The sequence below is a fragment of the Pleurodeles waltl genome, chromosome 10, assembly GCF_031143425.1.
Source record: "Pleurodeles waltl isolate 20211129_DDA chromosome 10, aPleWal1.hap1.20221129, whole genome shotgun sequence".
Taxonomy (NCBI): domain Eukaryota; kingdom Metazoa; phylum Chordata; class Amphibia; order Caudata; family Salamandridae; genus Pleurodeles; species Pleurodeles waltl.
In genome coordinates this window covers 224,991,700-225,018,027 of record NC_090449.1, presented here as the reverse complement: position 1 = coordinate 225,018,027, position 26,328 = coordinate 224,991,700, and the positions used below count along the sequence as shown (strand labels likewise).

At 47.6% G+C, this 26,328-nt stretch overlaps 1 protein-coding gene across 2 annotated transcripts in view; it reads left to right on the top strand.

Moving 5' to 3' along the window:
* The window catches only part of SMG1 (SMG1 nonsense mediated mRNA decay associated PI3K related kinase), a 1,401,298-nt gene that overhangs the window by 1,189,564 nt on the left and 185,406 nt on the right, over nucleotides 1-26,328 (top strand). For both annotated transcript variants that reach the window (XM_069210224.1, XM_069210223.1), the window contains one exon: nucleotides 3,827-3,964. In XM_069210224.1, the coding sequence (XP_069066325.1) occupies nucleotides 3,827-3,964 (138 nt within the window). The remainder of the gene's footprint in view (nucleotides 1-3,826; nucleotides 3,965-26,328) is intronic.

Below are 26,328 nucleotides of genomic sequence, written 5' to 3'. Positions count from 1 at the left end.
GATCTCCAGCATTGTTCCTACCAGTCTTGTAGGGTTTTCCAGGCAGCCCGTGCCGCTGCCACCCCTCAGACAGGTTTCTGCCCTCCTTCTGCTAGACCAGCTCAAGCGGAGGAAGGTGGAACAAAGGATTTCCTTTGGGAGAAGGAGCCAACACCCTCTCCCTTGTTACATGGTTTGGTAGGGGTAGCCTCCCCAAGCCACTGGTATGTTTTGAAGGGCACATTTGGTGCCATCCTTGCATAAACCTGATTGCACCAAGCCTGGGACCCCTGGTCCCTGCTCTGGCATGAAACTGGACAATGATAAAGTGGAGTGACCACACCCCTATTCATCACCACTCCAGGGGTGGTGCCCAGAGCTCCTCCAAGTAGCCAGTTCATTCTGCCTTCTTGAATCCAAGGTGGGCAGAGGCCCCTGGGAGCATCTGAGTGGCCAGGTCAGGCAGGTGATGTCACATTCCCCCTCCTGATAGGTGGTCACCCTGCTAGGTGACTGATCCCCCTTCCTGGGCTATTTATTGTCTTCCTCCCATGTGGATCTTCAGATTCGACGTGCAAGTTTCCAGCAGGACTGCAACTGGACCCTCCAGGAACCAACAATCTGAAACTCCAGCGATGACTACTCTCTGCAACATTGTTTCTCCGGGTCCTTCCAGCAACTGCAACATTTCCCTGGCTGTGCATCCTCTGAAAGGTGGTGAATCTTCAGCCTGCACAAGAAGCAAGAAGGAATCTCCCTTGGAGTGAAGGAGTCACTCCCCTGCACCTGCAAGCACCAACTGCAACGACGATTGGTTGCGTGGATCTTCTCTCCTCTGGAGCTTTGTAGATTCTGCATCACAGGTGGTGGTCTGGAGTGGTTCCCTTGGTCCTCTCTACCAATTGTCCAACTTGGGAGACTGTAAGCCCTTGCTTCTCCTTGCAGGACAGTACCCCTCTGCACCATGACCCTTGCAGCTACCAAGGCCTGTTTGTTCCTCCTCCAAAGGATCTTCAGGCTCCGTGTAGCCCCAGCCTGCAGCACTCTTCCCTGCAAAGCACAGTCTACTGCCTGCTGCTCCAGCGACGTGGGACTCCTGTCCAGGTGTGCTGAGTGGGCCTGACTGCGACTCCTGTGCCTGCTGCTTGTGAGTCGCCTGTAGGGGCTGCCTACTCTTCTTGTGACTCTTCCAACTGCTGTGGGCCACCTCAGGCTCCCCTCCTTGGGTCGAGTCCGCTGGACCTTGCTGGCCCTCTTCAGCCTTGCAAAACCTTCTTCTCCGACTCTTACATTTGCCAAGGTTTGTTGGTGTTTTTCCAGCACCACTGACTGACTGCATCATGGCTGCCGACGTGGAACGAAACTTGCATCACTTCTGGAACTCCTGTTCTGCTCTGTGCTGCTCTGCTGACTTTCTTCATCCACCTTCGATCTGGTCCAGCATCCACAGAAGGGTGGGTAGTGGCTCCTGTCACAGCCGGACACTCCAACTCGAACTGGACTTGATCCCCTTCTTTTGCAGGTCCTCTTCTGTCAATCCACCTTTGGTTTCTTCCAGTCTTGTCTGGGTCTTGCACAGTCTTTTTCCAAAGCTCTCTTGTGGGTTTGAAGAAAACCAGGTACTTGCCTCTGGGGTTCCTAGTTTCTCCACCTCCCCTCTACCGCTTCCACTTCCTTGGGTGGGGGACTGCCTTTCATTTCCACTTACTTAGTATATAGTTTGGTATTCCCCTACAGCTTTCACTATTTGCTATTGTTTTTACTATTTGCTATTTCTTTCTATGCTAATCACTGATTTGTAATGTTTACTTAGTAGTGTGTTTACGTACCTCCTATTGCTTATTCAGTATTTTAGTATTTGTGTTACTATAATAAAGTGCCTTTAATTTTTTTGTAACACTGTGTGGTCCTTTCATGTAAATGCTGTGTGACTGTAGTGGTATTGCATAATTTTTGCATGTCTCCTAGATAAGTCTTGGATGCTCATCCTCAGCTACTTCTAGAGAGCCCTAGCATCCTAGATTCTGTCTACACCTCACTAATAGGGGATACCTGGACCTGGTATAAGGTGATAACACCATAGGTGCTCTCCACACACCAGGCCATCTTCCTACAATGGGTCTGTAATTCTTCAACTCCCTTGGGTCGGCGGAGGGTTTCTTTAGGAGTGGGTTGATCTCTGCGTGTTTCCAGGGTGATGGGAATTTGCTGTTTCGATGGAACATATTGGTAGTCCAACAGAGCTCTGCTGCGAAGGTGAAAATGTGATGTGGGTACAAGTCTGAGCGTGCCCCTGAGTCGATGGACTTTGAAGCCACCTTTCATCACCATCCACCCTGACAAGGGGGTGCTTTCGTACTAGGGCTTCCTTTCTGTCTAAAGTAATAACGCCCTTTTATGTAGGCCCATCAATCACCTTGCCTACTTTTTACGCATCCTCTCATCCTTCTCAGAAAGAGGAGAGACTCTACCATCTGGACCCAAAAAGAGCGTTGGCATCCTATCTTGATCGTACAAAAAAGTTCTGGGTGGACGATCAACTCTTTGTGGGTTATGTGCAAAGAAAGGTCAGACAGTGCAAAAGAGGACCATGTCTAGATGAGTAGTCCTCTGCATTATAATGTGTTAGGCGTTAGCTAAAAAGCAACCCCTGGAGGCCTTGCGCGCTCACAGCTGCCATCACAGTGTTAGTGAGTGGAGTCCCAGTCCTGTACATCTGCCTGGCAGCAACGTGGGCATCCTTGCACATGTTTACTAAACACTACTGGCTGAACACTGAGGTCCGAAGGGACGGGTACTTTTCCTGTTCAGTCCTGCAGGACTTCCTAGTATGATCTTGGTTCACGGATGGTATTTTTTGGGTATCTATTTTAAGGTACGTAATCTGCTCCTAGAAGTCTCTATCACATGAACAAGTTTCCTACCTTTGGTAATGAATTTTCTAGTAGAGACATATTCTAGTTGCATATTCCTTACTGACCCACCCATCCTCCCCACTCTGCAAACTGATTTCTAGGGGCAGGGACTTCCCTTTCAGGGCCTTAGTTTTGACGCACCAGAGTCAGTGTTCTTCATTGCTTCACGCTTCTGGTGTGGAAAATCATGAAAAGAAACTGACAGCACGCTTGGGTGAGTTATATATACGACCTGCAACGTTATATTTGGCGACCGCGACGCCAGTGACAGACACGGAGTTGACTGACGCCACCAAATGGCAGCAAGAGTACTGCTCGAAGAAAAAAATCTCTGGATCCAGACTGATGCCTAGTGAAATTCTAAGGTAAGGAATCTGTCACCAAAGGTAAGTAACTTGTTTGTTATTTTCCCCCTAAAACATCTGTTCGTGGCATGTAGTGCTGTAGATTCACATATGCCTACTCTTGACGCCGGTGGCCGCTGCAGTATTTCCTCTTATGCATGGACATCCCTTTGCAAATCACTTTTTCACACTCCATCCTTACCTGCTGTGCGGGGAAACAATTTAACAATTGAGTTGCTGCCCATGCACATTATCACCAAGAGGAGTCACTCTGTCTTGTGACTCAAAATAATTTGTCGAAGAAAAACAACTTGAACACAACCAGACCCAACACTAGATGGCAGGAGTGTGCTAGGCATGTGAATCTACAGCACGTCATGCCACAAACAGATGTTACAGGGTAAGCAACATTTTCGTTATTTATTTTTTGCAAATGTACTTATTCTGCAAAATATCCTAACTTTCTATAAATTGTGGATACTTTTCTTAGAGTTTAGAATTGCATCACTAAAATGATTAACCTAAACAGTAGTAAATTATGTATAATCCATCAGGATTAACATGAAAATATACAAATTTGATTTTAAGTGGCAACATGAAGATCTTCTCATCAGCAGACCCCAGCCAATGTCTGTTAATCCTCCAACTCGCTCTGCAATTTTATCCAGCATGAAGAAAAAACTCCTGACTCTCAGCCAGATTGAAGCTTCAGTTTCAGCAGTCCAGGTAATATGTTCACATCTACAAACTACAGAAAAATGTGCAGGTGTTTCTTTGGCAGCAGTAATCTTATGTTGCAACCTTGGCATAGTGACTGTGGTCTAATTTGTTATTCTTGAAAATATGTGCATACACTGTAGTAAATACTCAATTAGTACTTCAAATAAAAATGTTTTTCCAAATTTGTTCAAACACTTGAGGGCCAAAAATGAGTGATTTATCAAGATAAAAAATCTGTGTCTGAACTTTTGCGAGGTCTGCTGGTGAAAACATAATGTACATTTATCATAAGAGCAACTAGCTACCACACAGAAGACTCCAGAATGACTCTTTAAACTTCAAATAACTGCTCTAAACTCTAAATAACTTAAGTAAGCAGTAAAGAAAAGAAGAGCAAGAAAAGTGTAACTCTAGACATTTACCCAAAAAGTTCTACATCTATTTCTAAATGATTTTTGATCCTGCAGATTTATGGTACGAGCCTTACCTCCAGGTGCCTGACTGCATCTGGTACATATTCACTGAATGTTGCATTAGAATCCTATATATATGGTACTTCTTGAAGCCAAATATGTCAATTCCTTTTCTACCTTGCTTTGCTAGATCCATAGCCTTTGAGAATTTCCCTAAAGTTTTCAATAAGTTGTCTAGAGATTGTTTATTATTTTATTTGGGGGTTTGTCTATAGTACCCCAGGCATTTAATCCTAATTTGAGCATCTGTAGCAAACAAGTCTATTCTGCTTCCCAGCCATAGGAAACTTAACAAATATGGCAGGCCCCATACTGCATCTGATCTGGTGTATAGCTAAGAGGTAGCAGAACTTTCCGGAACACCAAAGTCCCATCAGTTCCTCTTTTTTGACAAAAGTTATTTTTCACATTAGAGCGGCTTTGGAAACAAAGTTTGGCATGGTGAGGGTGAGTACTGATTTATTTCAGGAAGACTTGAGGAATGTGGTGACAGGGTTACAGGCAGATGGACATGTATCAGAACGTGAAGACAATGCTATTCACTTGTAAGCCTTAGCGACTCACCTTGTCATGATATCAAAGACATTAGAGAAACATGTGGAAGATGCAAAGAGCTAATCAGTCTACCTAGAGATTGTTGACATTCCCACGGGGAACTGTGGGTAAGTCTGATGATATATTTTTGGGAAAAAACTGTTAATTCCTACACAATGGATGAGCTCTCTGTTTGCTTTCTTGAAGGAGAGCCTATAGGGCTTTGGTCCACATCTATCTCCAGGTGCCACTACTCTGCCAACTATTGCACGTTTCTCAACTCCTGGGACAGTCACGATACTGAGAATGATTCACTGACCTGCCCACTATAGGATGCTGGCTCAGTTTATGGTGTACACCTATGGTGTGACACCCTTTACTGAGTCCAGGCAAAGTGTTTGGGTGTCCAAATAGCAAGAGCTTTCTTGGTGTAGCTGTGGTGAGCAGCTAATGCTTATCTAGTTGGAGAGTAAAGCACTTGCAATACCATAATAGTCAGTCAGTAACTGTACACAAGAAAGAACCACACCAGGTGTTGCAAAAATAAAGGTTTCTCTATTACAATACCAAAGACTATACTAACGTTGGTATATCTCCACTTGGAGACATCTACATACAAAATATACACTTAGAAACAATTAGAAATAGCATAATAATACATGGGGCCCTATGGGGGCTGGGGGGACCATATACAAAGAAAATGGTATAAGAATGGAGGTGCCCAACCAAGGTTAAGTGTTTTAGGATCTCAGGGGATGAGGGAGTAAGAAAGTACCAGAGGTAAGTATCTGTAACGCCACAGGTGCAAAGTTGTTATTGAGCCGGGTATAGGCAAACACAGGACTGTCTGGGTTTGATTTGTATGGACCCTTCCTATTGGACCCCGAGGAAACCATTTGGCACAAAGAAGTTTAGATAATTCCCCCACCCGTAGATACCCAGAGTACCTACACCAGGGAGACCAGGTGCATGGGGTGAAGTGGCGTCAGAAGCCCTCGTTCTGTGGTGCAGGTAGCCAATGCCCAACGTCTTGGAGGTGAAGTTCCTGCAGGACGATGGAGACGTCCAGCTCCAGTGGGATGCAGGAGATCCTTGGAGTTGCCCACGAGCTGTCCCACGTCAGTTGCCGTCTTGCCAGAGGGTCAGTGGCCAGCAGGATCTCCAACAAGCCTTGGCAAATGTAAATAGTAGTTGCAAGGTAAGTTGTAGGTTTTTGAGGACCAGCAAGGTCCTAGTGACTCAACCCTCGGAAGAGAATTAGGGCAGGCCTTCAGCAGGAAGGAAGGCCAGCCGGAGACAATGGAGCCCCCACAAGTGATTCATTGGCAGCAGGCACAGGGAGTTGCAGGGAGGCCTCAACAGCACAACAAAACAGGAGTTCCATGTCGCAGGAGCTGCGCAGTGGAAGCTTATCTTGGAGTTGCATAGTGCTGGAGTCTGGGGCTTCTTTGACCCTGAAGATCTCCTAGGAGGAAGAGCAACAAGCCTTGGCAAGGGCAATAGTCGCGGTGCACAGGGGTTCTGTTCCAGTGACCGCAGCAGCGGCCCACAGTTTCCCAAGTGGACCAGAAGACTGGGGGGGCCTGAAGAGAACCACAGAACCACCACCTGTGTTGTAGAGCCTTTCGTTGTCCGTGGGACAGCAGGATCCACCAGCTGGTCGTTGTCTTGAGGTGCCTGGGATGCAGGGGAGTGACTCCTTTATTTCAAGGGAGATTCCTTCTTGCTTCTTGAATGCAAACAGAGTCCTTGTGGCCCTGGAAAATGCACAGCACGGATGTTGCAGAAATCTTGCAGGAGCTGGAGAAACAATGTTGCAGTGGGAACCCTCCCAAATGGATACAGTCTTGTTTCAGTTCCAAAAGCAGACCAGCAGCGGTTCCCAAGGCCAGGACCAGATGTCTTGCAGAGAGTTCCTTGAAGAGTCTTGCTTGATGAATCTGAGGACCCAGCCTTTGGGGAACCCTAAAGTAACCCTAAAAGGGGGTTGGTCACTCTGCATTGACCCACCTATCTGAGCGGGTCAGGGACTACATCTACCTGGCCTAACCTGTCAGATGCTCCCAGGGGCCTCTGCCTACCTTGTTTCCAAGATTGCAGAATGAACCGCCCACCTGGCAGAGGTCTCTGCACCTCCCTAGGGGGAGGAGCTGGACAGGGGGGTGGTCACTCCACTGTCCATTCTGTGGTTACGCTCCAGAGTGGGTACCAGGGGTTCCTGAACTTGTACAAATCGGATTATGCAAGGGGGCACCAAATGTGGCCTTAAAAGCAGTCTGGTGGCGCTCAGAGGCCACCCCACCTCAGCCCAGAGACACCTATTTCAAAGGCAGAGGTGGTCATACCTCTCCCTTGCAGGAAATCCTTTGTTCTGCTTTCCCCTGCTTGACTTAGGCTCACCAGTAGGAGGGCAGTACAGTGTCGGGGGTCGGCAACAGCATGGGTTGGCAGCCACACTCCGTATGGCTACACGGGCAGAACTGGGGGATCTTCTAAGGATCCCCCAGAGTTCATGGGATCATGCAACTAGCACTGGGATTGGTGTAGTTGCAGGATTCCAACATGTTTGATACCAAACATACCTAAGTTCGGAGAAGCCATTATGTAGTTAGACCACTTGAGTTGTCCGGTGTCCAAAACATATCTGAAGATGGCTTCCCTGCACTTACAGAGACCAGGGAAGGAGTCTGAGATGTGTAGGGGTACCCTGCTCATGCAGGGGTACCCTCACATTTAGGAACACGCACCTTGCATATCAGAGGGGTGACTTACAGTGTCCAGGTGCATTGACCCCAATATAGGGCATATCTTATATTTCAAGTGAAAAGTGTATGCGCCATTTCACACAGGCTGCAATGGCCCAGTTTGCATGGGCTCCTATGGGTTGCACAATGCATGCTGCAGGGGAGTCCCCTGGTACACTAATGCCTTCGCTACCTAAGTACCAAACAGTAGGGACTTATAGGTGTGCATTAGTATGCTAATTGTGGGTGTAAAAGTTCACCAGCAACCAAATTTAGAGGAGAGAGCACAGACACTGGGGTTCTGGTTAGCAGGATCCTAGTGTAGTACTGTCAAAGTATACTGAATCAGGCTATAAGTGGGGGAAACTGTCAGTAAGATGCCAGTTTCCTTCACTCACATATCTTTTAGGCCACCCACATGATGTTTTCTCCAGATTATATAGAAGTGGTACAAAAGCAATTTTCAATCCTTTCACTGTCTCAGCCTCATCTTACGTGCTTCTGTTGCTGATCTAATTGCATGTGTTTCATTAGTCGAAGAATTACTTGTTTGATAACCCAGAGAGGGCATCAGACTTGGTAGCTGAATTCAGTAAGCTCACAGAGCCACCTGTGTGGGCTGGGGGTGAGGTCTCAACAGCAGGACCAACTCACCCCGTTTCTCTGCCTGGATGGAAGTGAGAACAAGACATAAAGGAGGAGAAGTCAATAATCTGGTGAAGGCCCATTGAAGGGGAGGGCAGAAGTGAAGCCCAGCTGTATCAGACTACATCTAGGACCCAAGGTGCTGAAAATGCTTGAGTTGGTACCCTGATACTGGAGGAATCATGCTTGATTACTGTTGACACTTCCTTGGGGCGGTGAGGGGTGGATTCGGTCTATTCTGAGCAACTTCCTCTACAGGCAGGAGAATTTGGTCAAGTGTCACAAAATTGCAGACACTTGTGGTGCTTATGTTTGTAAACCCTTAACTAGGTTATGCGGGTAACCTGATTTGTTATGCTAAGTTACTTGCTCAGGTGATGAGGAATTTGGAAGAGATGACATTCTCCCAACATTGGTGTGGTGGGCCGTTTAGAGCTTCTTATTTGGAAGAGTTAAGTGGGAAAAGGGGGTGGAGTGGTGGACAAGGTTGCACTGAGCTACAAATGCTTTAATTGATTATGGTTACTATTTACCTTTCAGTGGAGTGCTCTACAAAATAAGGATATTCTTAGAAGTCCGGTTTGAGAGAGAGAACTTGCTCAATCTTCCTGCAGTGGTGGGGGCCCTACAGGTAATAACAGATGGCCTTGACTGGTTTACAGGACTACTAAAAGATAAGAAGCCACTGTACCTGATCTCACTAAAGTCCTTAATTGGAATGTTAACAGCCCGTGAGGCAAGATTAAAAAAATAGTAGTGACCTAATACATTCAAAGATTGGGAGGGGATGTTGCTATCATTCTTCTCAAAGAAAACCACTTACTGGTCACTGATTGTGGATTATTTGAAATACAAGGGAAATACAAACCAGTGCTTCATGCAAGCTGCACAGGGTGCAAGGGGAGTAGTGGTTATCCTGTTGAGCAAATCAATCCCATTTGAAGAATCCGAATCCACGCTTACTCCTGGAGGGATCTGAGCTTATGTAATGTCCCATAACCTTGAAAGGTCCTTCAACACTCTACAGAGCAGGGAAGCCCTAACCTCTCTGGGACAGTTCATGTGAGCACTGGGGCTTCTGGAAATCCAGAGACTTAAACATGCCACAAAAACAACACTCCTACATATCTGATGCCTACATGTCCTTGTCCAGACGCAACTATTTCCTTTACACCAGCTAAGGAGGTCCCATCTCTTTTAAGAATCAAACATCTCACAGTTAAGATGTCGGACTACTTCCTTCCAATAAGCACTGTCTAGAGGTGAGGGGACCAGTTATGGAGAATGACTGCTTGGGAGTTAGGAGATATTGAACAGCTGACATTCTCACTGATCTCAGTCACCTTCTTTTGGGAAACATTAGAAACAGTCCAGTCCACTATCTACTTTGGGAAGTGAAAAAGAAGGTGTTTGGATGGGGGCTTAAGCTGGAGTAAATAATAAAAAGAATCAATTAGAGAATATTCAAAGTCTAAAGGAGGAGGGTTTTTGGAAGGAAATGGACTTAAGTGATTCCCTTCACCTACCTCTCTACCCCTTGCCCCCAACACATCTCACAGAACTTAGGTTTCTAGACATGGCACGCAGCCAATATCACAGCAAAGCTACTGAAGTCTCCAAACAACAGTATCTTAGTGCATAAAAGAATCTGTACAAATTGTAAAATAAGGTGGCACAATTTTTGGCCTGGTTGACCCAGAATGATGTAGGGAGCAGGACACGATTAGCGGTCTCGACTGACATGGACTATTACGAAGACTTGATCGTTCTAGGACAGTGTAAGATAAATGAGATGACCAGCTTTGCAGAGATTTACGTCCCTCAGTTGTTAGTAGAAGCGGTGACTGGCCTTGATAATGATATAACCTTAGCAGAGGTACCCAAAGCATGCTCCTGTTTTCAAAACCGGGAAATGATGAGACCAATTGGGTAGGATATAGGTAGGAAGCACTTAGTAGCTGGGCAAGTGCATCACTGTCTTGTTCTGGTGTTGTGCTTCTTCCAATACCATCTATGAAACATGCCTTTGGGCTTGGTACCTTTGGTAATGCTTAGTCTAGAAGAAAACTGAAAATTTAAGATTTAAAAAAAGAATCAGCGTAAGCTTTTTAAAGGACGCTGACTCTGTGTATACTATCAAAATGAGATATAGTGTGCACAGAGTCCAGGGGTTCCCCAAGAGGATTGACAGAGGCAGTAATAAATAATACTAATGCTCTATTTGTGGTAGTGTGGTCGAGCAGTTAGGCTTATCAGAGGGTAGGGTTAAGCATTTGTTGTACACACTCAAGCAATAAATGAGAACACACACTCAAGGACTTAACTCCAGGCCAATAGGTTTTTATATAGAAAAATATTATTTTATTAATTTTTTTAGAAACACAAGATTCAAATTGCAGGTAAGTACATTAAATGTAAGGTACTTTACATAGGTATAGTTAGAACTTTGAACCTAAACAGTAATGGACACAGATTTTCATAAAATGGCAATAAGCTATTTTAAAAGTGGACACAGCAAATTTCAACAGTTCCCGGGGAGGTAAGTACACTTTAGTTAATACAATAAGTACGGCACTTACAAGTTCAGTCTCTGGGGCATAGGTAGCCCACCGTTGGGGGTTCAAGTCAACCCCGAACACCCAGCAACACAGAGCGGTCAGGTGCAGAGGGGTCAAAGAGGAGCCAAAATACCATGGGCGCCTATGGAGACGGGGTGCTCCAGTTCTGGTCTGCTGGCAGGTAAGTACCCGCGTCCTCGGCGGGCAGACCAGGGGTGTTTAGTAGAGCACAGGGGGGCACAAAACACACCCTCAGCTGTACAGGGGTGGCCCCGTGCAGTGGGCAAACAAGGCGTCTAGTTTGCAGTAGGATTCAATGGAGAGACGGGGGCGGCACTCAGGCTTTGCATGCAGGGCACAGGTGGGCTTCTCTGGCCAGCCACCAACTCGGCAAGAGTGAGGGCCGCCTGCTGGTCACTGCTGCACCAGTAGTCGGTTTCTCACAGGCCTGGGGGCTGCGGGTGCAGTGCTTCTCCATGCGTCTGATATCTTCGTCCTAAGCAGTCATGGTCAGGGGGGTCCTCTGGATTCCCTCTGCAGGTGACGTCGTGGGTTTGCAGAGGGGTCAGCCCAGGGTGGACACGTTGTCTGAGTCGCCTGGTGATCCTCTCTGGGTCGTTGGTTTCTCTGGGCACGGCCCGGGGTGCCTGGTGCAGAGTTTTGGGGACTCAGGCTTCTGGAGTGAGGTGGGAGTTCCTTTAAAGATCCTTCTTAGGTGCAGGGCAGTCCTCTGAGTCGGCAGAGGTCGCTGGGTCCGCAGAATGCGTCACTGGTACAGGTTCGCTGAAGTTGAAGACAGGCCGGTAGGGCTGGGGCCAAAGCAGTTGTCGTCTTCCTTCTACTCTGCGAGGTTTTTCGGCTAGGCAGTCCTCCTCCTTTGCAGGTCATCAGGAATCTGAAATCCTGGGTTCAGGGTTGCCCCTAAATGCTAAATTTAGGAGTGTGTTGGGGTCACAGAGCAGTAGCCAATGGCTACTGTCCTTGAGGGTGGCTACACCCTCCTTGTGCTCCCCCACCCCCTTTGGGGAGGGAAGCTCATTCCCTATCCCTATAGGGCTAAATTCTCCAAAACAAGAGGGAGGATTTTCCAAGGAGGTGGTCTCTTCAGCTCGGTTCACCTTACGGGTGGACCTGGCTGAGGGGGTGGTGACTCCTTGTTTTTCTCATCATCTCCCCGGAATTGTGCTGAAAGTGGGGGCTGTGTCGGGTGCGGGCACCTCCACTAGCTGGAGTGCCCTGAGGCACTGTAGCACCAGGCTTGAGCCTTTGAGGCTCATCGCCAGGTGTTACAGTTCCTGCAGGGGGAGGTGTGAAACACCTCCACCCAGGACAGGCTTTGTTTCTGACCAAAGAGTGCACAAAGGTACAAACCCCATGTGTTCAGAAACTCATCTGAGAGTGGCAGGCTGGCACATACTGATCAGTCACACATTAACAGTAGAGCTGGCATACAGGGGGCAACTCTAAGTCTAACTCAATAAATCCCTCACTGGCATCAGTGTGGGTTTATTGTCCTGAGACGTTTGATACCAAACAGTGTCTAAGAATTGACTTGGACACTGTAGGGACATATTGCTCATGCAGCTATGCCCTCACCTGAGGTGTGGTGCACCCTGTCTTAGGGCTGCTAGTGGGGTGACTTAACTATGCCACAGGCAGTGGGTTGTGGGCATGGCACTCTGAGGGGAGTGCCATGTCAACTTAGTCTTTTTCTCCCCACCACCACACACAAGCTGTGAGGCAGTGTGCATGTGCGGAGGGAGGGGTCCCCAGGGTGGCATCATACATGCTGCTGCCCTTAGAGACCTTCCCTGGCCACAGGGCCTTTGGTACCAGAGTTACCTTTTACAAGGGACTTAACTGTGTGCCAGGGCTGTGCCAATTGTGGAGACAAAGCTACAGTTTTAGGGAAAGAACACTGGTGCTGGGGCCTGGTTAGCAGGGTCCCAGCACACTTTCAATCAAAGCTGGCATCCACAAAAGGCAAAAAGTTAGGGGGTAACCATGCCAACAGTGGCATTTTCATGCACTTATATGATTGGTCATCGTAGGGAATGGTTCTTCTTTTGCCCTCTTTCATTTTTGGCCTGACTACAGAGACTGTGGCTTGTTAAGATTATGTTTAGTTTTGCTTGGGGGATGAGGTAGAAGCTTGGATTTTGCGTTATGCTGATAACCTCATATTCATATGGGTCAAATCCCCTTCAAACAGTGTCCATGTGTTAACTATGTATGTGGGTACAGGAGCAATAGGGTTAAATCTATTCTGCTTAAAGTTGACATAGTAATTTTCGACCCAAGGCATCCAACTATGCACCAGTGACTTTCGGTAACTAAGCATAATGATAACCCAAGGTCATAAGGCATGTTTGTTCATAATTTGAAAGTTCTATTAACAGTTTTTTGAAATTACATCATATGATGGCACATTGTCCTGCTCTTGATGTTGTGCGGGTGGCCATCTCCAAAATGATCTCATCTCATTCCTTCTGCAGCTTGCTAAATGCTCCCTAGACCATGCATGATGTCTTATGTCAGCATCTGGAAAGAGGTCTGAGGAACCTTTCCTACGAGGATAACGCTACAGTATAGTCTCCAATCCAATGCAGGAATCACACTTCTCAGTGCCTGACTTCATCACTGGGCTTCCCGACTCCTTGTCCTGAAAAACTGGACTTACTCTTAGAGCTCTGTGTCTTGGGTTCGGTTGGACAGAGCAGCTATGAAGAAGAAAACATCCCTACAGTATAAGGGGGCAGAGAGAGCTCCTCACTTCTGAAGGCTAAAGCAGCAGTAATCAGAACCTGGAAGACAGCCACATTGTCTTGGGTTGAAGGGTTGGCTTAAGGGAGACCCTTTTATGATCTTAGGCTTTGCTTCGAGTAGTAGTGATGTTCGAAGGGTTCATGTAGAAGATCTCAATGGTGTCTCCAAAATCTGCAATAAGGTAGTAGATATTGGGATGAAACCATTTTCTCAAATGCAACTGAAGGTTGAACTTTCTCCTACATGCATGCATTTTCAGAAGGGAAAAATTAATTTAGCTCCATCAGTCCTACCATAGGAACCAGTTTCACCTTCATCAAGACGTGGTCACTGCTTGAAAACTCAGTATGGTTTTTTGAGAAAAACAGCAAGTAAAAGCAGCGGTAACCATGCGGATGGAGGAATAGAAGACCACCTCGTCACCCTTTGAAATCTCAGTATGGTATTTTGAGGAAAACTGCAGGTAGAAACAGCAGCAGTCACCAAGCAGGTGGAGGGGTAGTAGTGTGCTAACTGCTTGAATTCAGATTGAAACCACAATAACACCCAAAACTCAATTTGTTTATTGTCATTGTTATCTGATTTCAAATGACAAAACATCAGCTAGTACCCCGAAGTGATGCATTAGCTAATGGACATATTGTTTGAGGATAGTCAGAAAACCAACTAGAAAAACTCTAAAGAAACTGAGTCTAGCATATGCAATCGTCTCATTGCTAAGGTTTGTAAAAGGGTCATTCTAGAGGAATTCAGTACAGTGAAGACCTGTACATATTGTTGTGTCTGAAAGCTGTGTAGCAATACAGTATCACGTGGGCATTTACTAATACATCAACTGCAACCTAAACCTATAAAGACTTCAGACTAACTTCTTAGGAGATGGATAATTACACAGGGACCCCAATTTTTATTTCATGGGTGCTGCCTCTAGCCACACAATTTCTAACATTTTGAGGTTCCTTTCAGCCATTTAGCGACTATTAGTTTGTCTCTGGGCCCACATGAGTACTATCTATCTCTGGGCTAGCAAAAATGCCAGAGCTGCAAGTCTTCTAAAGTCCCTCACGTATACTTTGAAGGCCAGTGGGCAGAGGTAAACATCGGCCTGAAGCACCTCAGTGTGACAGTAACCTGCACCCAAAGCTTGTGTATCTCCAGACTGTTTGAGATAAGATTGAAAATGTCTGCTATTAGGTGTGCACACCTGGAGAAGTCCAGAAGAATCAGTTTTAGTTTCTTTGTAGGGATGTAAATAATGCAGTGCAAACACTATTTATGAGCAGCAGTGTCCTTTTAGTTATGTTTTTTTTTCAACTTAAAATAAAAGGAAATGCTACCATAGACTCACACTGTTGCATCACATCACCTTGGACCATTCCACTCCTTTCTGGAATGACAGTTTTAGATCTGTACATATTTGGATTTATACTAAATCCTCATTTTACACCCTAAAGAGGACGTCACCTCAGAGTAAACACCTACCTTGCTCTAGTTGGTAATTATAATGCACCACGTAACACTACACTTCCATAAAGAAAAATACATTGAAATATGCATTCCCCCACTACCTATTGCTGTTTTGGGTACTCCTTAATGCATGTTGCTCTTCCTTCCCACCAAGCCCAATAAAAGGCACTTGCAGTAACTTGAAGAACCTTGTGATAGATCAAACACCACCACCTCTGCTTCCCCTACTGGTCGAGGCTGAAAAACAAGGATCAATATGAACGTCTACATCAGCAATTTGACATCCAGAAATCCAATAACTCTTTTGTGATAGAGACTTCTAGTTGCAGATCCCTTACCTTTAGAATTTCCCTCAGGCATCAGACTGGATCTGGAGATTTTTCTTCAAGCAGTACCCTTGCGCGCCGTCAGGTAGCTTCGGCCGACTGTTGGCGTTGTGGTTGCCCGAATGATGTCACAGTCGTATAAAGGCGCCACCCCAGAGCGCTGACGTTAGTTCTTTAATTCCCCGCCAGCCTATGCGCACATCCGGAGAAGAGCTACCCTCAGTTTTTTGACAGATTTTTCAACACTTTTTTCAAAGATTTGATCCTCTTGGTGCGTTGCGATGTCTTCCCGGAAAACCGGCCTCAAGTCGTGTGACTCTGGTCACCGCATGATGTCAGTGACGGATCCGCACCTTGAGTACCGGGCCACAAACCTGAAGGATTTAAGGTAGTGGTCCCTAAAGCTCATGGTGGCCTGGTGTGCAGCTCTGCGCCACTCTCGGTCTTGTTTGAGAGGAAGGTCACAGGATCACTTGCAGAGCCACCACTACTCGTCTTTGTCGCACTCAGAGTCCTCAGGATATTCAGATCACAAGTAGAAGTCGTTGAAAAAGAACAAACGGCCTTCAACTTCACCCTGTTGCTCGGATGATGCAACGCGGGTGGAACGTCGAAGCTCCAGGCCTCCATCTTCAGAGCCGCCTTCCGGGGTGACCCTGCGCCTCCCTGAGTTTCCAGGAGGGGCCCCCCTTGGGTTCTGCGCTGGCGGCTTTGGCCTCAGCTCCCGAGGGCACCTCAGGATGAATTATCGGATCCATGCCAACACCAGTAGTGCCATCGCGACCTTCCCTGGCGCTGGCAAAGCCTTTGATGCTTCCAACGCTGGTCGGGCCTACGATAGACGTCGACCCCATTCTCATTCCCAACTCTGACCCATAGCAGGACCAACATAACTCAATGCCGATTCATTCTTGGATAGGGCCTACATTCCCCAGGTTGGATCCCTGACCTTTATACTTTTGTGCACGGGTATGGTGAGTGTGTTCAGGGGTCGCAGGACCCTATAGAATTCCAGTCAGATAATCAAAAAATGCACTTTACTCAGGAATTGAGTGAAGCCAGTGGTCTAGACACCTCTCCTGACGCTGGCATGCTTTCTCCCCCTACTGTTTTCCATGCTGGTGAAAAGAGCGGCTGAGGTCCTTGGCTTCCAGCTGCCTTCTGTGGCAGTCAGGACTAACCTCCTGACTGAGGTTCTTCTGCCCAGGTCTTCTACGTCAGAACCCCTTTTGCCCTTTAATGAAGCCGTCACTGATGTCCTGATGGGGACATAGTTCAAACCCAACACAGGGGCTCCTGTCAGCAGGACGATCGCCTGCCACCATATGCCTGCACCTAACGACCCTAAATTCCTCACTCAAAACCTCCAGGCTTTTTCCTCTTCTGGCGTATTCCCATCCGCACCCCTGGACAGGGAATCAAAAAGACTGGACCAACTTGGTGAAAAGTTGTTCTCTTCCTCTAGTCTGGCACTGTGGTCCATGAACATCGCATGCCATTTGGGCCGTTATTCCCATACTTTATCGAATACGGGTCGCGCAGGTGCTGCCACAGGAGGCCCGGGACATTCTCTTCCAAGCCGTTGCTGGTGAGAGAAATGCAGCCAAGTTCACAATACATTGTGGGCTGGACACGACCGACTCGCTAGACTGATTGATCGCTTCAACAGTGGCCTTGAGATGCCGCGCTTGGTTGAGGATGTCCAGGATTCGCTTAAGGACATGCCCTTCAACGGCACCCGGATCTTCAGAGAAAAAGCAGACTTGGCGCTCAAGCACTTTATGGAGTTCCGAGCTACACCTCGGTCCCTTGGCCTCCAAGCTGCTCCTCACCCCCTCATTCTGCTTTTCGCCCCTTTCGTGTGTACGGAACTGCTCCCAACCATGTCCATGTCCCTCCAGCCACTGTGTCGCGCATGCTGCCTAGCCTCTGCTTGGACGTTGGATCCTGCAAGTCTGTAGATCAGGGAACTAGCGGTCAGCCTAGTCCACCACCACCCCCGCTGCAGCCTCCAAATCTTCCTAGCCATTGCTCCGTCCCAGACCAGTGGAAGGCAAGATTCGACATCACCTGCCCCACTGGGAATCACGATGGACAGGTGAATTTCGCAAATAGTCCAAAGGGTCTACTGGCTCCCCTTTGAGACTACCCCTCCGGCCATGCCACCGTCCTACGATTGAATGATGGAGGATCACTTGGCACTTCTCCACAAGGAAGTTACAGCTCTCTTGGCCAAGGGAGCCTTAGAGAGGGTCCCTGTGCCAGAAGTAGGTCGTGATTGTTATTTCCGCTACTTTCTGCTGCCCAAAAAGGACAAGAGCCTTTATACTATCCTAGACTTCTGGTCCCTCAATCTGTTCCTCCGAAAGGAGAAATTCAAAATGATCACTGTGGCTCATATCCTGTCATGTGTAGGAAGCTGGCCTGGTGTTTGGTGGACACGTGTGTTGTACCTTATACCAGGTCCCGGTATCCCCTATTAGTGAAGTGTAGGCAGTGTCTAGGAAGTCCGGGCTCTCTAGACCTAGCTGTGGATGAGCAGCCAAGACTTATCTAGTAGACATGCAAAGCTTATGCTATACCACTATAGTCACACAGCAACTCATCACACACGAAAGAGCCATAGTGGTGCAAAAATAAAGGTTCTTTATTATAGTAACACATCACTTAATTACTTATAGGCAGTCCTCCCAACTGGAGATAAGTACACATTAATATATATATATATATATATATATATCAATCCAAAATTTGCATAGAAACAACAAGCATTTGCAATACTTAGTGAAAATAGCGAGGGCCCTAGGGGAGGGCCAAACCATATACTAAGAAACTGAAATGCAAAAAAAAGTCCCCCTCCCCACGGAGGATGTGGAGTTGTTAGAGGGGAGCTGGAAGAACTAGGAACCCCAGGAAGTGAGTACCTGAGTGACCCTCAGTGACCAGGAGAGCAAAGGTAAGTCCTGATTTACCCACGGACTAAAAGGAGGATTTAGAAAAAGGATTATGCAAGAACAGGACCAGTCTAGTAGAAACCAATGGTGGATTCTAGAAGAGGAGGGCCTGCAAAGGAAGGGGATAGAGTCCAGTCTACGATGGAGTATCCAGTGGGGGCAGGAGCTGCTACATACCCTTCTGTGGATGAAGAACCAGGTTGACAGGGGATGAAGAAGACCAGCTGTGGAGCCCAGGAGTTGAAGAGGAGTCCTTGGAACAGTGCAGATGGTGTCCCACGTCGGTTGTTGGGTTGCAGGTGGTCAGTGGTGTTGGGGAACCACCAAAAAAGCCTTGGCAAATGCAAAAGAAACAAAAGAAGATGCAAGGCTGAAGAGGACCAGTCAGGCTAACAGGACTTGAACCTTGGAAGGGAGCAGCAGAAGCAGTTGCAGCCCCCTCAGGCAGCCCACTGTCAGCAGGCACAATAAGTGGCACTAAGGCCCAGTCAGCACACCTGAAGAGGAGTCCCACGTTGCTGAAGCAGCAGAGAGGAGACTGTGCTTGGCAGAAAGAAGTGCTGGGGGCTGGGGATACTCAGAGCCTGAAGATCCCTTGGAGCAGGAGCCAACAAGCCTTGGTAGCCGCAAGAATCGCGGTGCACAGGAGTACTGTCATGCAAAGAGAGGCAAGGGCTCACAGTTGGACAGCTGTCAGAGAGGACGAAGGGGTCCACTTCAGACCAGCAGTTGCAGGAAGGAGCCAGAGAAACAATGTTGCAAAGCGAAGTCATCTCTGGAGTTGCAGTCTTGTCGGTTCCTGAAGAGCCCAGTTGGGGTTCTAGTGGCCAGACGTCAAAGTAAATAATGCAGAGGAGTCCTGGTGGAGTCTTGCACGTCGAATCTGAGGACCCTCCCACAAGAGAGTCTCTAAATAGCCCTACAAGGTGGGGTTGGTCACCTAGCAAGGTGACACCTATCCGGAGGGGGCTGTGACATCACCTGCCCACCCAGATGCTCCCAGTGGCCTCTGCACATCTTGGTCTCAAGATGACAGAATCAAGTGGCCACCTGAAGGAGCTCTGGGTACCACCCCTGGGGTGGTGATGGACAGGGGAGTGGTCACTCTCCTTCCTTTTGTCCAGGTTCACGCCAGAGCAGGGACTGGGGATCTGTGGACTGGTGCAAACCAGTTTATGCAAGGAGAGCTCCAAATGTGCTCTTCAAAGCAAACCAGTGGCTTGGGGAGGATACCTCTCCCAAGCCTTGTAACACCTATTTCCGAGGGAGAGAGCCACAGGAAATCCTTTGTTCTTCCTTCTCCTACTTGAGCTGGTCAAGCAGCAGGAGGGCAGAAACCTATCTGAGGGGTGGCAGCAGCGCGGGCTGCTTGGGAAACCCTAGAAAACTTGCAGGAGCAATATTGAGGAGTCCTCTAAGGAGCCCCCAGAGTGCATGGAATCATACAACTAATACTGGCAACAGTGTTGGGGTATGATTCCGACATGTTCGATACCAAACATGCCCAGGTTCGGAGTTACCATTATGTAGCTGGACACAGGTAGTGACCTCTATCCAGTACATGGGTAAAATGGCTTCCCCGCACTTATGAAGTCCAGTGCAATGGAACTGGAGTTCGTAGGCGCGCCTCTGCTCACGCAGTTATGCCCTCGCACACAGGGACCTGCCCTCTGGGTTAGGAGAGCCTTCCATAGCGGTGCTTTACCCTGACCTGGTGCAATGACCTGTAGTGAAAGGGTGCATGCACCTTTTCTCACAGGCTGCAAAGGCAGGCCTGCAAACATATTTTGCATGGGTTCAAATAGGTTGCACAATACATGCCGCAGCCCATGGGAAACCCCTGGTGCCCCAGTGCCCTGGGTACCTAAGTACCATATACTAGGGACTTAAATGAGGGCCCCAGTATGCCAATTGTAGGGAGTGCTAAGCCCTAACCAACCAAATTTAGAGGGAGAGAGCACAATCACTGGGGTCCTGGTTAGCAGGATCCCAATGAACACAGTCAAAACACAGTGACAGGCAAAAAGTGGGGGTAACCATGCCAAAGAGAAAGGTACCTTTCTGCAGAGGTCACTTTTGGAAAAAGGCTGCAGTCTCAGGCCAGGAGTCTGAAGGAAGAAAAGCCACAGCTGCCCAGGTAAGTTCTGATGCTATTGGACGTAGGGACACCGACGGTCCGGCTCCCCAAGGCCCAGGGGCTATAGCTGCAGGGGTGACATTTAGCATCTGGAACAGCTTAGCAGGCAGTTCACGGTTAGGGGGAGTCATCAGTTTGAGGCTGCATGCTTTGAGGCAGAGTTCGGCAGGGGTCAGCCCACGGTGGACTCTGACTCAGAATCTCTGGGGAACCTTCCCAGGATCAGTGAGTCACTTGGACTCAGTAGGTGGTCACCTGGTGCAGACGTGGTTCTGGAGGCAGTTTCGAGGTTCCTCACGGCAGAGTTCTTTCCTTTTAAAGTTGGTTTCTTCTTGAGCAGGTCCGCTGTTCTGGGGAGATCTTTATCTTTGTCAATGGCAGGCAGTCCTTCCAAGCTTTGGAGGTTGCTGGGCTGCATGGCAGGTCTTCTTTTGGCACAGGATCATCGAGGGCTGCAGATAAGCCAGTAGGGCTGGTGCCAAGTCAGTTGGTATCTGTAGTCTTTTCTACTGGTGCAAGACTAGTGACCGGCTCTTCTTAGGTCGTCAGAAATCTGAGTATTGGGGTTCAGGGGTGTAGGAAGCTGGCTCTGTATATACTATACCAAAGTAAGTTATAGTGTGCTCAGAGTCCAGTGGACCCCCAGAGGCTTTACAAAGGCTAAAGTAGATAATACTAATGCTTTCTTTTGTGGTAATGTGGTTGAGAAGTTAGGCTTATCAGAGGGTAGTGCTACTCATTTGTTGTGTACACAGTCAAGAAATTAGGCACACACTCAATGACTAACTCCAGGTCAATGTTTTATGTATAAAAAAATATACTTTGTTACTTTATTCCTAGAACAAAAAGAATCTTTGTTGCTGGTAAGTACAGTTTCAAAAATGTATCACTTTCAAGTATCAGATGCACTTTGTATAGAATTTACAGGTGAACCAGTTTATAGGTAAGTAATACTTTTCAATTTCAAAAGTAGACAATTACTCATAGAAACCAATGCAGCCCTAAGGAAGGAAAAGTTGCAACACAATTTGCAGGTAAGTACTTGACTTATGATCCTAGTCTTCAGAGGTTAGAGTGTCAACAGGGCAAAGTTTATGATGACACCAAGGGTGTGCCGCCAACAACATGGGGCTGGCCGGGTGCAGAGGTCAAAGTTGGTGTCTGGTTCCCAATAGAAACCTATGGAGACTGGGGGTACAGCTTGCAGGTAAGTACCCGTGACTTCAGGGCACAGACCTCTGGGGTTTAGATCAGCACCGGTGGTGGCCACTGGTCAGCATCAAACACACACCCTCAGTGGTACGGGGCAGCTGGGTACAGGGTGCAAACTCAGCATCAAGCGCCCAATCCTTTTCAATGAGGAACCCTGGGGGTCACAAAGAGGCTGTAGGCATTGTCCAAAGAAGTTAGCTGAAGTAAACCAACAGTTGGACAGGTAATTAGATAGGCCACTGGATGTTGCTGGACTGTCGGTTGAGTTTCCCAAGGCCAGGGTGTTGCAGTTGCAGGGTTACCTTCAGGCATCGTGAAATCTTCACCTGAGACTGTCGCAAGGGGGGTTTCACAGGATTTAGGCTGCAGGCGTTGTGTTAGTCAGGAGGGGTCAACCCAGGCTGGACTCAAGGTCTGAATCACCTGGGGCCTTCTTTGGACTGGACGGCGACATGGACTTAGGCCGTGGGTGTCAGGTGCAGAGTGGGCAGGACTCGTGGATCCAAGGCTGTTAGAGTCCTTCTTGGAGGTTTCTTTTGGGCGGGGCAGCTGTCCTCGCGAGTCCTTGGATAGGCAGGCAGTCTTCTGGGGGTTTGTAGAGGTCACTAGTCCTGCAGGATGCGTCACCTTTTTATAGCAGGAGTATTGAAGCTGCAGACAGGCCGGTAGGGTTGGGGCCAAGTCAGTTGTCATCTGAAGTCTTCTCTGCTCGAGTGGCTTTTCAGTCCTTATTCTTCTTTCAGGTCGCCGGGAATCTGAAGAGCAAGGTTCACATGTGCCCCTAAATACTAGATTTAGGTGTGTTACCTGGGTTGGAGGGCAGTAGCCAATGGCTACTGTCCCTGAGGGTGGCTACACTCTTCCTGGGCCAACTCCTTTTGGGAAGGGGGGTACATTCCTAACCCTATTGGCTATCTTTCCTGAAAACAAGATGGAGGGGAATCTGCAAGGAGGGGAATCACATCAGCTTTGGGCATCCTAGAGGTGGTCCTAACTGAGGTGGTCACTCCTCCTTGTATTTACTATTTTTTCCCTGGGCCTGCTGCCAAAAGTGGGGCTTGGTGTGGGAAGCAGGCATCTTCACTAGCTGGAGTGCCCTGGGACAGTGTAACGAAAGGTAGGAGCATTTGAGGCTCAATGCCAAGTGTTGCAGTTCCTGCAGTGGGTAGGTGTGAAACAACTCCACGAAAAGAAGGCTTTGTCCCTGACCCAAGAGAGCACAAAGGATCTCACCCCATGGGGGTCAGAAACTTGTCTGTTAGTAGCATGCTGGCACAGACTGGTCAGCCTCACTAGAGTGTTGGGTGAAATACAGGGGCAGCTCTAAGATGGCCTCTGTGTGCGTTCTTCAATAAATCCAACAATGACATCAGTATGGGTTTATTGAGCTGAGAAGGTTGATACTAAACGTTCCAGTCTTCATTGAAGCCATCATGGAGCTGTGGAGTTCGCAATGTCAGACTCCCAGCCCATGTACTCGGTATGGCCACACTGCACTTAAAATGTCTTAGAATGGAGTTAGACACTGTAGGGGCAGATTGCTCATGCATCTGTGCCCTCACCTGTGGTATAGGGCACCCTGCCTTAGGGCTGTAAGGCCTTCTAGAGGGGTGACTTACCTATTCCACAGGCAGTGGTTTGTGGGCATGGCACCCAGAGAGGGATACCATATCGACTTTACCTTTTTCTCCCCACCAACACACACAGTCTGCGATGCAGTGTGCATGTGTTTGGTGAGGGGTCCCTTAGGATGGCATAATACATGCTACAGCCCTTAGAGACCCTGTTTGGCGCCAGGACCTTTGTTACCACTAGTACCTTTTACAAGGGACTTAGCTGTGTGCCAGGGGTGTGCCAATTGTGGAAGCAATGGTACAGTTTAGGAAAAGAACACTGGTGCTGGGGCCTGGTTTGCAAGATCCCAGCCACCCACTCAGTCAAGTAAGTATCAGATATCAGGCAAAAATGGGGGGTGAGTGGAAGGCATACCAAAATGGGCACTTTCCTACAAGGGGAGTCACCTAAATACTGAATTTAGGGGCATAACAGGGAGTGCCAGGTTGTAGCCAATGGGCTAGTCACCTTTAGGGTGACTACAACCTTTTTATTACCACTTTCTTTGGGAAGTAGGCATGACCCTAACCCTAGTAGCCTAATTCCTTCCAAACAAGATAGAGGAATTTAAAAAGTAGTGCCTACTTCGACTCGCCCACCTTAGAGGTGGGAGTGGTTTTAAGTGGGCACTCCTCCTAATTTCACAAATTTTCCCACCTGTGCTGCTGCCGAAAGCAAGGTCAGCACAAGGGGGTTGCCCATCTCCACGATCTGGAGAGACCTGGGTCAGATTACAAAGGCGGCAAGGCATTTGAAGCTGCCGGCCCTGGAATGTCCATCCTGCTTGCGAGAGATCACACATCTGCCCAGAGCAGGCCTTTTCATCTGAGCCAATCAATTGCGGAATCTGCTCACCTTTCTTGTTGTGCAAATGTAAATCTGTCTGGGCGGCGTCCCCTTCCTTTGGTCACAGTCGGGTCTGAGGAACCAATCAGCTCCTATCTGTTCTGCCAAAATGTTGCTCGAATGAGTACTTATCTTAAAAAAAAAAAAAAACAGAAGACGAGGCATTTGGCAAAACAGGAATAGTCTGTTTGATTAAACATTACGGCTGGGAGAGTAGTTACTGAACCGGCGACTGAAGACTGTCTCTCGATGTACAGTATTTTACAGTAGGTTTTTGTGCATTTCTCTGAGTAAAGCAATAAAAAGCATTCCTTTCTTGGTTAAAATGTGAACAGTTGTCCTGGAGTCATAAATACAGTTCCAGATAGAGAATGCAGGTGGGCCCGACCTTGTGTGGACACAATGTGGGCCAGCGAGTAGGTGTCCAGATGTCCAGTCTAAGGGGCATGTGGTAGCTGCGTATGCTGTGCTCTGATATGCAAATTGTTCCTAACTACATGTGGCATTTAACTTTATGGTGTTTTGGGAAAGCACACACCCCTCTGGCCATGTGTGTTTTATAGAGGGCAATCTTCAGGGACCATTGTGGTGGTGTTGCTCTTATCTGTGGGATCTGATCTGTATTTTCTGCCGGCTAAGTGTTAGCCTACCTGTGACCTGTCAACAGTAACCTCAGGCCTAGGTCTTAGAGCCTGCTTGTCCACGTATCTATGTGCCAGGGGTGACCGAGAGTTCATGACAGGAGAATCTAGTAATGGTGATGCGACTTCGTTCGTGTAAATGAATGTATCATTGTGAGCATACACGTCAATTACTCTAATATTATCAAGAGATGCCCGCTACTCTGCAATCAGAAGAGTAGGACTGAATACTGTCTTGTAGTATGAATGTCCTGAATGATAGGATCAGAGGAGGCACACTATTGCATTTTATAAATAAATTCTTATTAGATGTAGTAATTGCATAAGAGACCCACCTTGTGAGCACAAACTGTGCTATCTTAGGATGCTATGGTTATACTGGAATTTACACTTCTGGCTCTACCAGGGGATCTAGATGGGAGGCTATACTGCCTTGGTCGCCCTTCCCACTGACAGTAACCAACGCTCCTGCATCCTCCGTAGGACCATCATAGGTCATTCACTGGTTAAGGTATGTCTCAATTTTGTTTGCACTGGTGGACATGGTCTATGTCTTCCAAACACTTCCAGGAGTCTGACATTTTTTTTTTTGCATAACTGCGGAAGGACACAAAATGTTTTAGCTGAATGTGCAGCCAGTGTCCTCTGCTTGTATACTGTGCAAGGCATTCTGCGCACTGCTTTAGAGGTGGGCTATAGATACCTGCACAATAAAAGCAAAAAGATACTGGACCAAATGGAAGTAATAGAGGTCAAAGCCAAATTGATGGTGCTGAAACGTATGCCAAGCTAGGTTAACCCACCAACCTGTGGCCATGGACATGGCTTGATTGGCCTTGTTGGCATTATGATGACGTCTGTTTATCAGGAGACAAAGCTTGCAGGCTTCTTTACAGGCATTTTTCCTGCAACCTTGTAACCAGGGAAGTTCCCTTTTGGACCATTGGTGAGTCAGTATCTGAGTTGTACAAGATACAACTGCAAATTACTATATCGTTGTATATGCAGCACACTATTGGTGATCCTTGAGGCTGAGGCTTCCTATTCTGGGATTTTCACATCTCAACCTTTGTGATGATCATAATAAGCTGGCTCTTCAGTTGACCTTTGAAGAAATTGCTGACACTTTCCCTAATGTCCAATCTAAGAGGTCACAGGGGCCCATGTGAGTCAACCTGGAGCTCTATGAGAGAACAGCTTCTAGTTTGACCCCATATTTTTTCGACATGTTTAATGAAGCACTTCATAAGGTCCCTGCGCGAAAATCACCATCTGGCTACAATTTCAGATTTGTTGGAACTGGAAATTATTGCGGATTACTGCTCATCCTTATCCCAGATTTCCCATAATGACACAGAGACCTGATTACTTTCCAGAGTGTTGGTAAATAGGGTACAACAGGTGTAGGAAGTTGGCTCTGTATGTGCTATTTCAAAGTAAGGAATTGCATGCA